Source organism: Tachysurus fulvidraco, chromosome 17 (genome assembly GCF_022655615.1).
Source record: "Tachysurus fulvidraco isolate hzauxx_2018 chromosome 17, HZAU_PFXX_2.0, whole genome shotgun sequence".
NCBI classification, from domain to species: Eukaryota; Metazoa; Chordata; class Actinopteri; order Siluriformes; family Bagridae; genus Tachysurus; species Tachysurus fulvidraco.
Window position 1 is genome coordinate 19,615,167 of NC_062534.1, and position 17,979 is coordinate 19,633,145.

General features: G+C 41.6%; 1 protein-coding gene across 2 annotated transcripts in view; it reads right to left on the minus strand.

Moving 5' to 3' along the window:
- Positions 1-3,845: 3,845 nt before the first annotated feature.
- csk (C-terminal Src kinase) overlaps positions 3,846-17,979 on the minus strand; it is a 32,722-nt gene continuing 18,588 nt past the window's right edge. For both annotated transcript variants that reach the window (XM_027135653.2, XM_027135654.2), the window contains exons 5-13: positions 13,296-13,515; positions 9,001-9,094; positions 7,723-7,788; positions 7,344-7,443; positions 6,966-7,056; positions 6,057-6,130; positions 5,608-5,803; positions 5,372-5,458; positions 3,846-4,835 (exon numbers count right to left, since the gene is read on the minus strand). In XM_027135653.2, coding sequence (XP_026991454.1) covers positions 4,653-4,835; positions 5,372-5,458; positions 5,608-5,803; positions 6,057-6,130; positions 6,966-7,056; positions 7,344-7,443; positions 7,723-7,788; positions 9,001-9,094; positions 13,296-13,515 — 1,111 coding nt within the window. In that variant the 3' untranslated portion in view covers positions 3,846-4,652. The remainder of the gene's footprint in view (positions 4,836-5,371; positions 5,459-5,607; positions 5,804-6,056; positions 6,131-6,965; positions 7,057-7,343; positions 7,444-7,722; positions 7,789-9,000; positions 9,095-13,295; positions 13,516-17,979) is intronic.

Here is a 17,979-nt window from a genome sequence, read left to right on the forward strand (position 1 = left end):
TATATTCATTCTTTCTTATTTGCGATATATTGTGAATTATTGTGCACTTTATTGCCTTGTGAACTGTTAAGTCTATAAGTTCTTCCTGTTCTTGTGTTGTGGCTGTTGTTGTGACACTAAACATCGCCATTGAGTTTAATAAAAATACTCTACTGTAGTGTATTTCTAAGACATGGATGTGGATGATATGAATATGAATTTATTCTGTTTTCTAAAGCAAATCTCTAAGCTCATATGGACTTCTGATGGATTTGCTGTGAAAGGGAAATGAGTCACGATTCCGCCCTGACGATTCTGTCCCAACACTTACAGACTTACACAACATTTATTAAACGTATTAGATATTCTGGGTTTGTGTTCATTTCACGTTTGTTGCATTCGGTTCCCTCAAGGCTTTCTTTAATAAGTGTTTGTTTTGCAGTTACTTCATTCAAAAGCATCTTGCTGACTAGATTCTACCTTTTTTTTTTGCATTGTATTGGTTGTGTCTTTTCCTGTTAGATAGCAACATAGAAAACCGAGTGCTAATTTGCATTTAGTAGCTGCGCAAACACAAACACTTCCCACACGCAGCTATAATTCATGTCTCTATGAAGCTAATCATTACGCAATGCTCAGTCGATAAAGACCACGCAGGAATAGACACATTTTCATAATGCGAGCCTGAACAACTCAAGAGTCGCTCATCGCTGAGGAGTGTTAAGGAGTGTTAATCGATACAGATTCACGCCAACGCGTCCACACGAAGACACGCTGCCAACTGAATTAAAGCCGATCAGCATCGAATAATTAGCTTGCTGCTTAGTATGTAAATAGAATATTTGTTTGTCTTGAATATTCTTTATTAGATGGCAACTCTATTCAGGAGAGAGAGAGAGCGTTTCCTGAACATTATCAGTGTATTTAACAGCTTCATCATGTCTGTGTGAAGATTCTATGTAAATGAATCACTGTTGTGTTCGTCTGGAATATCACTGGAAGAATTGACTGAAACGTGCACAAGGTGTTGGTATAGATCACTGAGCAGCTGATGCTAAATGTCATTTTGGTTGTATGGAGTATTTTCAGAGTAATTAACCAACACAACTGAGAGAAATATTGTCATGTGCGATATTATTGTCTAGTCATTATTTCTTTACACTGCCTGGCTTCAGGTCTACGTGCTAGCAACCTAAAGTGTGCACCTAAAATTGCCTACACGCACGCGCACCACGTGCTTATTTTTACGAGTTGAGAAGTCGTAATCTTTATTATTATTATTATTATTATTATTATTATTATTATTATTATTATTATTATTATTAATCATTAATTCAAGAACCAGCTGTAAACTTTATCGTTCCATTGTATTTCAAGTATTTCCACTGTTTCCGTACTGGAAACTCAGGGCTCATAAAAAACATTTCCATCGAGTTATTTATTAAAAGTAAAAAATAATTCTAAGTTGAATTCTAATTTATTATTTAATATTTTTAATAATTTAATGTTTAAAAACTGTAACCATACTTTATTTTAGGAAGCATATTATTGTTACAGTTCACATCACAGTGTTGATCAGTCCGAAAGGTTTGATTAATTTGTACCATTTTACCATAACCTGAGGTCCAGATAGTCAGCATTTCATCACCAAGTCAAAGCACAAGTTTATAGAATTTCATTTGGGTTCTACGGTTGGTTAAAAATTCTGAATTTCCAAAATGGTTCCATATGAAACCTTTTCTGAAATCAAGCCACTTTTGTGGTTTTATATTCTTTTCCTCAGAGTGACAGACTAAAAAAATGCATTAAACCAGAACATCTACTTGAATTCAAGGCTAAAATGAATATACATGAAAATGGAGTGTTTTGGTTTGTGTCTTGCTTGGCAAGAACTCCAGGTTGTCACTGTTTAGCATGTTCCCTGACACACAGCTACAAACCCAGGGCCTGAAGCAGAAGCAGCACCGTTTACTCTGATGCACATCCCAGTTCTCGGCTCATGAAACAAAAACCTCATTCATCATTTGATTCTCCACCGTCCCAGACACTGATAATAAAACACGGATTCAAACCACACACAAGAGCTTGAGCCTGGAGAAGTGGATTACACAAAGATGACAAAATCTCACCAAAGCCTGACATCTCAAACACTTTAAAGCTACACGAGAAAGCTAGCGTAGGTGTACCATTCATAACAGAAAAAAATATATATATATATATACATCCATTTCATACATCTTAGCATAGTAAACAAAAATGTGTATTTTATCTGGAACATATTTAACCGATCTAACATTTTGTTGTAGCCTTAGAGCAGAATCAGTGACAGATAAAGGTTATAGAAGGTTTATATTTCATCCAGACTGCAGCATCATCACTTCTCTCCTTCTCCAGATATAGTTGCTGCAATGTCCTTTCAGGTGTACGGTGTTCTATGCATAGCAGAGGAGAGAAAAGGAGCAAAACTAGAATTCATACAGATTCAATGACAAAGATAACATGACTTATTCAGTTCAATCTGTCCATCTCCTGTCATACAAAAACAAACACTTGAAAACCATAGAAGTGTCATCCAATGTGTATATATTCTCTGAAAAAAAAAGGTGTGACATCAATTTTTACAGCCAAACAACAAATGATTAACAACAAGAGGTTATAAACATCCTGTAAGTCAGTAATTTATCCCAAAACTGAGGTCCCTGAATCATAGCCATAGGGTCTGTGATTTTTTTTTTTTTTGAGTTTTTTTTTTATAAGCCTTGGTAATCCCAACTCACTGATCATTTTACACAACTAATAGTTGTGATCAGGTTTAACCTTTCTAAATAGGTTTAATGCAAATCGAATAAACTCCAAAACCAGTAATCCTATAAACTTAGTTGTCATTTGTCCTTTCAGTGCAAAGCTCAACAATAGAACTCAATGGCTCTAATAAGTAGCCAAACAACATATTTATTTTAGTACCTATGTACAAAATATTTGACAATAAAATATTCGTGACAATTAGAAAACAAAACGATTCAACAAAATGGAAAAAAATAAAAAATTTCACGAGTAAAAATGACTGAATCATCTTAAATGATTAATTCTCTCATTGTGAGGTATATGAGGTCAATTATTATTTCTCCTTTTATTTTTTCAGCGAACAATTTCAAGTAATTTTTAAAAAAAAAAAAAACGTTACTGGTTCAGACTCGCCTCATCAGCTGAAGTCCCACCTCCCTGTTGGTTTTCATCGCCTGATATGATTGACCAATTACGGTAGGAGTCTCAGATCACTGTCTTGAGAATTAATAAATACAGAAATAAAGGAAATTGAAACGGCAAACTCAGGTAAATCACCCCAATATCAGCAATTCCTACCTTGCACATGTACATACGTGTGAAATAAAGAGAGTCATATAGTATCAGTCCAGATCTCCATACACAAGCTGTATCTACTATAACCATAATAAATAAAAATATTTATCTATAGTTTTGAATGATAATTTGCTGGAACTTTTGAATGTTTTTGAATGTTCAGATGATGGCTCAGAGGTTAAATAATGCTGTGTTTCATATGTTTCAGCCAAATGTCTATCTGCTAGGTTTATATTTGTGGACAAAAACGTAAGACAGAAAACACAAGCTATTGTTCATTTAGAACCATGATGTTAACTCAGTGCTCAAATCCTTCGTGAATTGTGACCATTTTTCTTCAGGACACTTCATATATTTACTTAATAATTATATTTATATTATAAAACAATACCAATTTACATTGTTCCTTTACCTGCTCAGTGCAGATCAAATGGAAGGTTAGGAGTTTAAATATATTACTAAAAACAAGTGCAATTTTCAACAAAATCAAAAACTTCAGACTCTTATACAGTGAGACAACTTTATATTTTCATCTTTATATTTTCTTTCCCCACTGTCTTCTTACATTTTACAAACAAAATGCTCTTTTTTTCCATGTATCGAAAATGTAAACCGGCAAATCCCTTCCCCTTTTACCTCCCACCATGAGAATTCACACATGTTTCAAGTTCTGTCTTTCCCAAGGTTAAGAATGAGACCTATATTTCAACCAAATGAACGGCATTAAAACAAACACTGAATAATAAAAACTAATGTTTAACAGCAACAGCTCAGGGACAGGGACAGTCCAGTGCTCTGGAAACACAGCATCCACAGAGGAGTACACACTCGTATGCTTGCACATCCACACAAACCCAGGGTCACGTGAACGTGTGGCTTAAAGGGGAATCGGTGTTTACGACACTGCACCGAGGGAGCACGACTTAGTAGAGTAAAAAAGTATTTAAGTATCAGGGGAGACTGTAAAAAATGGTGAAATAAAAGATAAAGAAACATGTCATAAAAGGATAAAGACGGTTAAATTATTATAAATTAAAAAAAAAAAAAAGTCAAATAAACAAGAGAAGGCCAGCCTCTCTGATTCTATAAAACAAATCATGAAGGCACAGCAAAAGAAAAGAAAAACAAATAAAGAAAAAACTGGGGATCAGTAAAACAAATTGGCCATACTTATTATTTTTGATGTCTCTTCTTTTTCAAGTGTGTGTTAACAGTGTGTGTGGGAGTGTGTGTGTTTGTATACAGTTCAGTACAGTCCTCTGTGCGCGCTCGCTCTCTCACTCTTGAGTTAGTCCGTCTCTGTGTCCTTGCTCTTACAGGAACAGCTCATTATCTAGGATGAGCTGCAGGTTCTCTCTCAACGCTTTGAAGCTGGGCCGCATCGCCGGCTCCAAAGTCCAGCACTGCTTCATGATGTCGTACACGGCGGGGGGACAGCCGTCTGGGGCGTCCATCTTGTAACCTTTTTCCACACGTGGCACCACGTCTTTCAGAGCCTGCAACAAGACAGATACATTTTAATGCGTGTTCAAGCATTATAACTCTATTCTGTTTGAGGTTTTAAAAAAAATATTAATAAGTCAGTAGCAGCAGAAGACAAACCTACAAATTGTGGACTAGTGTGCCCCCTGTTGGACACTACCATGTTAACAGTGCAGGTTTATTTTGCCCAATTTGTGTAATATTTAATGCATATAACTAACCAACATCATGCAGTACGATGCATCGCCACTCTGATGTCCAGAGCTACTTGCCAAAACTATTTTTTATCCTTTACACACAGACACAGTGCATACAGTGTCATTTTTTAATAAAGTTCGAAAGTTACACTTAATGGTGTAAATCATTTATGTAACAGCAGAAACCAGCTCTCTCCTCTTTTTATCTCTCTTGGGGGTATTGGGACAAAAAGAAAATGAAGTCATTATGTTACTGAGCAAGTAACATTGCAAGGCTTCAAGGCCTGAAGACTTTCCTGTGGTGTAAAACTTTTTTTACTGCAAAAGTACTGGATGAAATACAGACAACTCACAATTCTTGGGTATGGTACACGGCCAAAGGAATAGATCTCCCAGAGCAAAATTCCATAGCTCCATACATCTGACTTAGTGGAGAATTTCTGTACACAAACACACACACATTAACTCAATTTAGCTGCGGTCTTCATAACAGATGTCTGCTGTTTATCTGCCTATTCAGACAGACACACATACATACACACACACACACACAGAGTCCGAGACACACGCACAGACACACTTGCACTACCTTTTCTCTCAAGGCTTCAGGAGATGTCCATTTGATGGGCAGCTTGGCCGTATCCTGGGTGGATGATGCCTCCTTGGTCAAACCGAAATCACTCACTTTAGCGATGTTGTCGTCAGAGACTAAAACGTTTCGAGCTGCCAGATCTCTGTGGACGAAGTTGTTTCCCTCCAGATATTCCATGGCCTCACACACATCGCTGCAAAGAGAAGCCAAGAGAAAGCATTTAATCCAACTAACAGTAAGTAATCTCAGTTTTTTTACTTTTGATATAAAGAGTAGTAATAATAACAATAATTTTCAGTTTATGCCTGATCATGGATGAATACTGCAATTTTTTTTTTATTCTTTTCTCAGCACAGATCAATGTGACAAACTCCTTAAAACAGGCTACAGATGAGATGGAGAAGAATTGGAAACTTGCTTCTACCAGACCAGATTAAAAAACTCACATGGAGAACTTGATCAAAGTGTCACCTCCGATAACAGAGCGTCCTCTGGAGCGGAGATAGTCTACCAGGCTCCCCTGCAGAGACAGACACAATCATTGTGTATTAGTGTAGCCATCTTATAGGTTTGTGTACTGTTCAGTTCAGTAAATAATCGTGTCCAAGTGTTGCACATAGATGCGACTGTGATCTTCAAACGATACTTCTTTAAACCTAAAAGCTTTAGAAATGTGCGTCATCTGAAAGCAGATAAGCACAACACTAATGTGATGAGAGTCCACATGAAATTCAGCAAACACAGCATGTTAGTTATCGAACCCATTAAACATGAAAAACCATGCTGTCGTTCCGAAGCTGAGGAAATGAGGTCCTTCTACATCCAGAGTGAAAAAATCCAAAAAAGTGCTGTTACAGCAAAATAACTCACTTATGAGACTCTACTAACAAGAACTTCCTTCCAACTGATGGACAGACAAATAGACAGACAGTCAGATAGACTGAAAAAAAATCCAAGATGGCCAGAAAATTGGTGTTGAGATCCTTAACGTGAACGTTTAAGAGACAAAGACAAACAGGAAGGAAGAGAAATTCCAAATAAATCCTACAACTATTCAACCACTCGTACTTGAGAACTTCAGACAGACACAGACAATTTCAAATTCTCTCCTCTCATCACAAAAGCACTGACCCTGGCGTCTCCTTTCATGAAACTTGTCTTCATAGAAAACTTCATCCCATCGATGTGCTTTTTTTATTTTTTTTAAACAATTAAAACAAGCGAGGTCTTTCACATAAACCTGTGATTAGAATTGCAGCTACGCTTTTTTTTGTTTGAGGAAAATAAATCAAGACAGCTGACCAATCAGATTAGAGATCTGTCATGTTCTCAGTGCTGGATAAATGCTAACTGACCTTAGCCATGTACTCTGTGACGATGAACAAGCTGCCTTTCTCCTCCACGATCACTCCCAAGAGCTGCACCAGATTATTGTGTCGCAGTTGCCTACACACAAAAAACAAAAGGTACAGAGCGGATTGAATATTTCACAGTTTAATTACTATAAGCACGGAACAAAAACAAGGTCCAGAATATCTGCTGAGTGGATATCAACATGCAGTGCACTCTAAGAACAGATGACTTATCTAATCATCATGCTCGCTACTCTTACTTCTACTCTGCAGTATCTCATTATAAAAAATACGACTCTGTGTCTCTTTGTAGGTCACAAATCAAGCTTCAACTTGAATGTCGCAATTTCATCAACAAGTAATCAAAGTCAGATAACTCACGTCATGACCGATGCCTCTGCGATGAAGGCTTGTGCTGTGGCGTCATGCTTGATGCACTTCACAGCTACCTTCGTGCCTCGGTAATCCGCAACCATGACATCTGAGCAAAACGTGTCACGTCATTCACTGGATGATTAAAAATAACTCAAAGCAATATGCTAATCTAATCTTTAAAGTTACACTGCATATATTTTATTTTTTCCCCTCCCCAAACTGTTCAAGCATCATATTAGATTTGCATCAGGAAGTGATGAATGAAAAATAAAGCTGATAAACGATAGATCATCGTCAGATGTTAAATCTAAGCGGCCATCTTGGGAAAGACGGATTGAAAACGATTAGAGAGATGGAGCTGAAGATAGACTAATGTGAAACTTACCTCCAAATTCACCCTTTCCAATAGTATGAATGAGTTTCAGTTCCTTAAGGTTCAGAGCCCATCCACCTGTGCAACAGAAACAGGATGAGGAAGTGCGACTATGGCTACCAGCAATAAACCAAAACAACACAGCTATGAAACTTTGCGCGTTTCTTTTTACATATGTAACAGGAGCACACTTTTAGCATGTAGTGCTAATTCTGCATTGTGTCAGCTGCAGGACGGAGAAGCAGGAAGCCTAATCTGTCCGTCTTATCCAGTAAATCTGAAACAGATTCTTCTGGCTAATCAATATAAAGGAACTGGGAGAAATATTTGTCAGAAATCAGTTATTTTTAAGTGACCAGAAATGCAGGAGATTTCTATAGATCGGTATTCTGCTGATTTATAAGCATTACATAACACAGATCAGGATAGTGAGCAGAAGAAAAAGAAGCCTTTATCGTGTCACATCTACATTACAGCACAGTGAAATGCTTTCTTCATATATCCCGACTTTAAGTTGGGGTCAGAGTGCAGGTTCAGCCATGATGCAGCCCCTGGACCAGACAGGGTTAAGGGCTCTAGGGCCCAACAGTGGCAGCTTGGCAGAGCTGAGACTTGAACCCTGATCCTCCAATCAACAACCAACAGCCTGAGCCACTTGATCCACCACTGCCACCATTCCATCTACAGCTTTTTCTTCTGTGTTACTCTATTGCCCTCTTTTTATTCTTCACCTTTCAGTGGCCTACACTGACCATCTCTAGATTTAAAAAGGGTAGATTGATATTTTTCAAAATAATTTGTTATTTAAACATTTCTCTTGCCATTTGTCTAATATATAATGATGTCTCTTCTTTTTCCAAGTGTGTGATAACTGTGTGTGGGAGTATGTGTGTGTAATATGGTTGATTAAGGTCAGAAGTCTTGAGGGCTTGAGTGTTCCCGAGATATGATCCATATCCACAGTGACCCTGACCAGGATAAAGAGCTTAGTGAAAAGAAATGTAATGAATTTCCATTCAAAATGCATAGGGGACAAAAACCTTTGCTCAAACAGTGCATTACAGTAGTTACAGCTCATAACTATTTCTGTCATTAATCTCATACTTTTTTAACACACTTTACACACACACACACACACACACACACACACACACACACACACACAGATAGATAGATAGATAGATAGAGATAGATAGATAGATAGATAGATAGAGAGAGAGAGAAAGAGAGAGAGAGAGGGAGAGAGCGTCATGTAAATGATAAGGAGCAGTGGGGGATGTATGCTCTTACTTCTGGAGAACTCATCCTGCGCGGCCACGGTTCCCTCCATGAGCTTGGGTTTGATGAGTCTGGTGCAAAGCCCGTCCGCGTCTTTTGTGTAGTGCTGCACACAAAGATCACCAGCACAATTAGGACTGTATCGTATCACACAGTTCGGTGTTTTCTCTACACTCTTCCAAACCTCCTGCCTGGCTGATGAAGGTGGAGAAGACATTTCGCTCTAATTTCCTGTAGCACTTCTGAAGCACATGGAGAATATGGCACTGTCCTGCTGTTGAGTGCTCAGTTTTTGCCCCTGGGTCTCCATGGTTGAACATTTGAAGGCTTCGCCAGGAAGGAATGAGTGTTAGATAAATAATGAACTAAGAAAGTAGGCTGACCGACAGGCTCTTCAGCAACTTTACTATATTCTGTACATGCGTAAGAAGTACATTATTTATAATCACACTCTCTGTCATTCAGATGAGGTTGCGTTCCCTTTTGACTCTGGTTTCTCTTCAAGTTTCTTCCTCATATTCTCACAGGGAGTTTTTCCTTGCCACTGTTACCTCAGTCTTGCTCATTATAAATAAATATGTATTGAATTTTAAACGTGTAATGTTTATTCTATTTTTTTAATGTCTGTAAAGCTGCTTTGAGGCAATATCCACTGTTTTGAATTGAAATTGAACTTCATCGAATGATGTCGTATATACAGAAGAATAGATGAAGTCAAGGTGCAGTTTACTTTGCTTGCTACATTAACAGTTTATCAACAGAGGGCAGTGTCACACACATACTGTGGCTCTGAAAGGCTTTAAACTATTTAAACTCTTTTCCTTTCTAAAATTGGAAATAAACATAAGATTTTAGAATTCTGATATATTAAAAACAAAGAAAGTAAAGGTTCAATATCTTGAATTTTTAATTTTCACGATTCTGCACTGTGTGTATGTGTGTGTGAGATACGGAGCATGTTAACTACGTTGTACAAAAGATCAGATTGTCCTCATGTCTAATCTCTTTTATTGAAACAACACACCGATGGATTTGATCTAAAATGGATCACACGTTTTTGCACAAACTTGTCCACGCCAGCTTGAGAGCAAACGGTCAGATAGCTGGACCCTCATAGTGTTAGTGACAAAGATCTTGCAAGGTAGAACAAAACGCAGTGAGACTGTTGCAACAGAAGTGTAACAACCATGCCTCTAAAATGTCTGACCTTTCTCTTTGTCACTTCCTTTTCATCAACTTTTCCAGGAACTGAAGTACAGACAACTGTGAGGCAAAGCCATGTACGCGAGAATAAGTGAGCGAGCGAGGGAGTGAGCGAGAGCGAGGGCACACAGATACACAAACCAAACCCACCGATGCCCGATGTCATACACGGTTCCGTGATCACACTGGTAATGCATTAGTGATGCAAATGATGGCTAAAATCAGACTGTCGCTGAACTCCACAGAAAAGTAACCCTGCTCGTCATCAAGCCTGTGCAATAAAGATCTTTAATCTTTGCTGCTGCAGGCTGTACATTTAGATGAACCAGGACTCAAAGATCAATAAAGCATCACTGTACAGCCATCTCCTGTCTTGGATAATGGGTCTTACTGAGCAGGCCAAGTTAAAAAATACAGTCTGAAACCGGTCTAGACAATATTTAAATAACAAGTAGCGAATTACAGGAGACTGTGTGTATGTGTGTGTGTCCAGGTCTATTCAAATAATAGTTTGTCAGGGAGAGAGAGCGAGAGCGAGAGAGAGATAAAGAGAGAGAGAGAGAGCAGACAGAGACAGACAAAAGTGACAGAAGGAGAAAGAGACAGAGTGAAAGAAAGAGAGTGAAAGAGACTGTGAGAGAGAGAGCAGGAGAGAGACAAAGAGAGACAGAGAGAGCAGGAAACAAGCACTTTGTGTCACCAAATTGCTACATAGCACTTTGTCCAAACTTACTAACATTAAACCAAAAGCACGCACCAGGACTCATCACTCCATCAGATTATACATAAAGTATAAAATGTAAGTAGTATAAAAGTATAAGTATGACATTAAATACTTAAAACTTGATTATGTTTCTTCCTTTCTGTGTTTTATAGTGTATATTGTCATGCACACAGCTCTCTCTCTCTCTCTCTCTCTCTCTCTCTCTCTCTCTCTCTCTCTCTCTCTCTCTCTCTCTCTCTCTCAAAACACAAAAAACAGCGTTTCCGGACGCCTCGCACAGAAGTTCTCTCTGCTTCTGCTACTGTGTCTGCTGTGGGTTGCTTCCTGTTTTGGCTATTTTGAGCCTGTCTCTGACCATTTAAAAAAAAAAAGAAAAGAAAAGAAACAGAGGTGGTGACAGAGGGGAAAGTTTGTTAAGCATGTATTTGGAGTGTCCATTTAATGTCAAAACTAAAAAAAGTTACGTTAGGACTTTAGCAGTTCTAAGAAATCATATACTGTAGGAAGTACTTACAGGGAATACTGTCATGGGCAATGACAGGGCAAGAATTAAGTTATAGCAATTGAATTAAACAATTGCAACTGAAAGCATTTCAACAATCACTTATACATACATACATACATACATACATACATACATACATACATACATACATACATACATACATACATACATACATACATACATACATACATACATACATACATACATACATACATACATACATACATACATACATACAATAATTATATAATAATAATAAGTAAATCATTTTTAAGCCTTCCTTTCTCCATTTTTTTGGGGGAAAAATACAATTGTCTTGATTATTCTGATAAAGTAGACAAGTGCTGCAAATCCATCCATCCATTCATACAGCAGACCTAACCTCCATCTATACAACAATCCATCCACCCAGCAGTCCTGACCTCCATCCATGCATCCACCCAGCAGACCTGACCTCCATCCATCTATCCATCCACACAGCAGACCTGACCTCCATCCATCCATCCACCCAGCAGACCTGACCTCCATCCATCCATCCATCCACACAGCAGACCTGACCTCCATCCATCCATCCACCCAGCAGACCTGACCTCCATCCACCCATCTATCCACCAAGCAGACCTGACCTCCATCCACCCATCTATCCACCCAGAAGACCTGACCTCCATCTATCCATCAATCCATCCACCCAGCAGACCAGACCTCAATCCATTTATAGATTCATCCATCTATCCACACAGTCTTTGGACTGGGGGAGGAAACCGGCGAACCCAGAGGAAACGGCAAGTACAAGGCAAACGTGTCACTGTGCCTGACCCAAGCTGCAAATACCTTCATATCAGTAAAACAGACCACCACAGTCAAAAACTGCTCTCTTGACTGTCTCCTTTCTCAAGATGGCCACTACAACAAAACACAAAACACTTACATGCTTAATGTGTCGCCATGCAGGAAGCATTATTCTGTATTACCTTACTACAGTCTTCGTTTGTTATTTCATTTTTTATTCGTTGCTTTAGCTGTTTATATTAAGCTGTACACATACCATGTAGACGACCTGTACACGCTCATCATTCAGACGAGACTCTATACTTTGCCCACAAATTGTGTCATTAGGACATAATTGTGGATTCGCAGATTCCTTAAATATAAAAAAACAGGGGAACAAAACCTTTCAATTTAGTTCTAAATAATTCTCACCTACTTTATGTTCTCTGTGTATTTTTAAAGTAGGTTTTATTTTGTGTAATGCACAATAGTTATGTTTGCCAAGTGTCTATTTTTGGAGGAATGTCGGCCGTCCCTGTACAAAACCGTGGCAGTGTTACCCCCCATCCCCACCCCATCCCCACGTTTGGTCACATTGTGTTTTTGAGCTGCTCGTCTTGCAATCGTAGCTCAGGGTAACACACTCAGAGGGAAGCGCAGACATGAGCACACACCTCGTGAGAGTAACCTGTTCCTCCCACTCAGAAAGGTGCGATGTCATCAGGATTCAAATTCACAGTCAACAACAAGGCGAGCGCTTTTCCGTTGTGCAACCTGTTACTGTGAGGATTCAAGAGGGTCAGAGAAGGAAATTTTCTTCTGGAGCACAGAAACTGCCAGATGAACATAATGCTCATATAAAATTAACGTCCGGTCATTTTTAAACTACTCTACAGGTTTACTTCTATAGAAAGCACAACATTCTTCCAGGAAGTAAACTCGTATCTGCTCAGTGTCTGTTTTGGATTAATCAGCCTCTGCTGTTTCTAAAGGTGGCTGAAACCCTGTCAGTTTGCTACTTCAGATTTGATGGCACACATTGTTTTCACTTACACCTACTTTAAAAATAGAGAGCACTAAAAAAAAATGCTTCTCTGCAGTCCTCACCTCGACAAGCTGCATGAGGTTCTCGAAGAACCCCTCCTCATCGATGGTGAGTTTTCCGTTGTGGTAGATGATGCGGTAGTGCTCCACTTTGCCCTCGGAGCTCACACACAGCGTGTAGTCTCCGGGGTAGTTGGTGCTCTCGCGCACCAGGAACAGCCCCAGCTCGGGTGGGTTGAGCAGTCTCTCTGCCTGATCACGCGTTATCTTTCCGTGGAACCATCTGAGGAGGGCAGAGCAAGATACACTCTCACAACACTGTACATGACCAGCACTGATCAGCAAACGGCACTCAGTATACACACAGCACTTACTGTACAATGACCATGCAAAGATACATGTTTATATATATAACTAAAACTAAAAGGTTAAGTTACAGACACAGTTGAGACAGTTTTGAAACAACACACATTCACTCACTCACTCACTCACTCACACACACACATGCACTCTTGCACATACACACTTTCTCTCTCTCACACACATTCAGGCTCACTCACTCACACAAACTCACACTCACACACACAAACTCACACTCGCGCACACACACAAACTCGCTCTCTCGCGCACACACACAAACTCACTCACTCTCGCGCGCGCACACACTCAATCTCTCGCGCGCGCACAAACTCACTCACTCTCGCGCGCGCACAAACTCACACACTCTCGCACACACACACACACTCGCTCGCGCACACACACACACACTCGCTCGCGCACACACACACACACTCGCTCGCACACACACACACACACTCGCTCGCACACACACACACACACTCGCTCGCACACACACACACTCACTCTCTCGCACACACACACACTCACTCTCTCGCACACACACACACTCACTCTCTCGCACACACACACACTCACTCTCTCGCACACACACACACTCACTCTCTCGCACACACACACACTCACTCTCTCGCACACACACACTCACTCTCTCGCACACACACACTCACTCTCTCGCACACACACACTCACTCTCTCGCACACACACACTCACTCTCACACAAACAAACTCACTCTCTCGCACACAAACTCACTCTCACACAAACAAACTCACTCTCACAATTGCTCACACGCGCACACACACACACTCGCTTTCGCGCGCGCACACACACTCGCTTTCGCGCGCGCACACACACACTCGCTTTCGCGCGCGCACACACACTCGCTTTCGCGCGCGCACACACACACTCGCTTTCGCGCGCGCACACACACACTCGCTTTCGCGCGCGCACACACACACTCGCTTTCGCGCGCGCACACACACACTCGCTTTCGCGCGCGCACACACACACTCGCTTTCGCGCGAGCACACACTCGCTTTCGCGCGCGCGCACACACACTCGCTTTCGCGCGCGCGCACACACACTCGCTTTCGCGCGCGCGCACACACACTCGCTTTCGCGCGCGCACACACTCGCTTTCGCGCGCGCACACACACACTCTCGCGCGCGCACACACACACTCTCGCGCGCGCACACACACACTCTCGCGCGCGCACACACACACTCTCGCGCGCGCACACACACTCTCGCGCGCGCACACACACACTCTCGCGCGCGCACACACACACACTCTCGCGCGCACACACACACACTCTCGCGCGCGCACGCACACACACTCTCGCGCGCACGCGCACACACACTCTCGCACGCACACACACACACTCTCGCACGCACACACACACACTCTCGCACGCACACACACACACTCTCGCACACACACACACTCTCGCACACACACACACTCTCGCACACACACACACTCTCGCACACACACACACTCTCGCACACACACACACTCTCGCACACACACACACTCTCGCACACACACACACTCTCGCACACACACACACTCACTCACTCTCTCGCACACAAACTCACACTCGCGCACACACACAAACAAACTCACTCTCACACAAACAAACTCACTCTCACAATTGCTCACACACACACAAACAAACTCGCTCTCACACACACAAACTCGCTCTCTCGCGCACACACACAAACTCGCTCACTCTCTCACACACACACAAACTCGCTCTCTCGCACACACACAAACACACTCTCGCGCGCGCACACACACACACTCACTCACTCACTCTCTCTCACACACACACTCACTCACTCACTCTCTCGCACACACACACTCACTCACTCACTCTCTCGCACACACACACTCACTCAATCACTCTCTCGCACACACACACTCACTCACTCTCTCGCACACACACACTCACTCACTCACTCTCTCGCACACACACACTCACTCACTCACTCTCTCGCACACACACACTCACTCACTCACTCTCACGCACACACTCACTCACTCACTCTCACGCACACACTCACTCACTCACTCACTCTCTCGCACACACACACTCACTCACTCACTCTCTCGCACACACTCACTCACTCACTCTCTCGCACACACACACAAACTCACTCTCGCTCAAACACACACACAAACTCACTCTCGCTCAAACACACACACAAACTCACTCTCGCTCAAACACACACACAAACTCACTCTCGCTCAAACACACACACAAACTCACTCTCGCTCAAACACACACACAAACTCACTCTCGCTCAAACACACACACAAACTCACTCTCGCTCTCTCGCACGCAAACTCACTCTCGCTCGAACACACACACACACAAACTCACTCTCGCTCAAACACACACACAAACTCACTCTCGCTCAAACACACACACAAACTCACTCTCGCTCTCTCGCACACAAACTCACTCTCGCTCAAACACACACACACACTCTCGCTCAAACACACACACACAAACTCACTCTCGCTCAAACACACACACACAAACTCACTCTCGCTCAAACACACACACACACAAACTCACTCTCGCTCAAACACACACACACACAAACTCACTCTCGCTCAAACACACACACACAAACTCACTCTCGCTCAAACACACACACACACAAACTCACTCTCGCTCAAACACACACACACACAAACTCACTCTCGCTCAAACACACACACACACAAACTCACTCTCGCTCAAACACACACACACACAAACTCACTCTCGCTCAAACACACACACACACAAACTCACTCTCGCTCAAACACACACACACACAAACTCACTCTCGCTCAAACACACACACACACAAACTCACTCTCGCTCAAACACACACACACACAAACTCACTCTCGCTCAAACACACACACACACAAACTCACTCTCGCTCAAACACACACACACACAAACTCACTCTCGCTCAAACACACACACACACAAACTCACTCTCGCTCAAACACACACACACACAAACTCACTCTCGCTCAAACACACACACACAAACTCACTCTCGCTCAAACACACACACACAAACTCACTCTCGCTCAAACACACACACACAAACTCACTCTCGCTCAAACACACACACACAAACTCACTCTCGCTCAAACACACACACACAAACTCACTCTCGCTCAAACACACACACACACAAACTCACTCTCGCTCAAACACACACACACACAAACTCACTCTCGCTCAAACACACACACACACACACAAACTCACTCTCGCTCAAACACACACACACACAAACTCACTCTCGCTCAAACACACACACACACAAACTCACTCTCGCTCAAACACACACACACAAACTCACTCTCGCTCAAACACACACACACAAACTCACTCTCGCTCAAACACACACACAAACTCACTCTCGCTGAAACACACACACAAACTCACTCTCGCTCAAACACACACACACAAACTCACTCTCGCTCAAACACACACACACAAACTCACTCTCGCTCAAACACACACACACACAAACTCACTCTCGCTCAAACACACACACACACAAACTCACTCTCGCTCAAACACACACAAACTCACTCTCGCTGAAACACACACACAAACTCACTCTTGCTGAAACACACACACAAACTCACTCTTGCTGAAACACACACACAAACTCACTCTCGCTCAAACACACACACACACGGTCAACTTCCTATTACAATGTTTATGTAAAATAATGTAAGAGTTTTCCTAAAGGGGACCAGCCAGATGTCCCTGCACAAGGTCAAAGCCATCAGATATTCCTTTCCCTATGGCGGCATTTGATCCTCAGTGATATTCACACTGAGAGAGAGAGAGAGAGAGAGAGAGAGAGAGAGAGAGAGAGAGAGAGAGAGAGAGAGAGAGAGAGCTAAATTTCAGGACAAGAAAAGACAAATTACAAGGTTCTAAAATGAGCACAGCATCTGAGGAGACTCTGGCATCATGCATGCAATCTGTGTTTCCCGATTCCCACCGAATCTTAACCTGACCTCTGAGAAGAGGAGAACGAAGAATGACGGATTAAATGATGATCACGGTTATTTTGTCAATGCTAAGACACAATGATCATCACAATTAATCTTTGAGTTAAGGAATAAAACTGTTATAATCATTTAGAATTACATGGGCAGTAATCAATTATCACTTTAAATACTGTGTCCAGTATAAACATGACTGGAACCTTAACAGATCAAGAGGACGTAACTGGTCAGATATTTAATTCTACATAAAATTTCTGGAATATTCTCGAATGTCCGTCTTTGTAACAAATGCTTTGTAAATTTCCCCGGCATGGGAAAGTCTTAAAGCTAGACAATTTTACACTTTCTG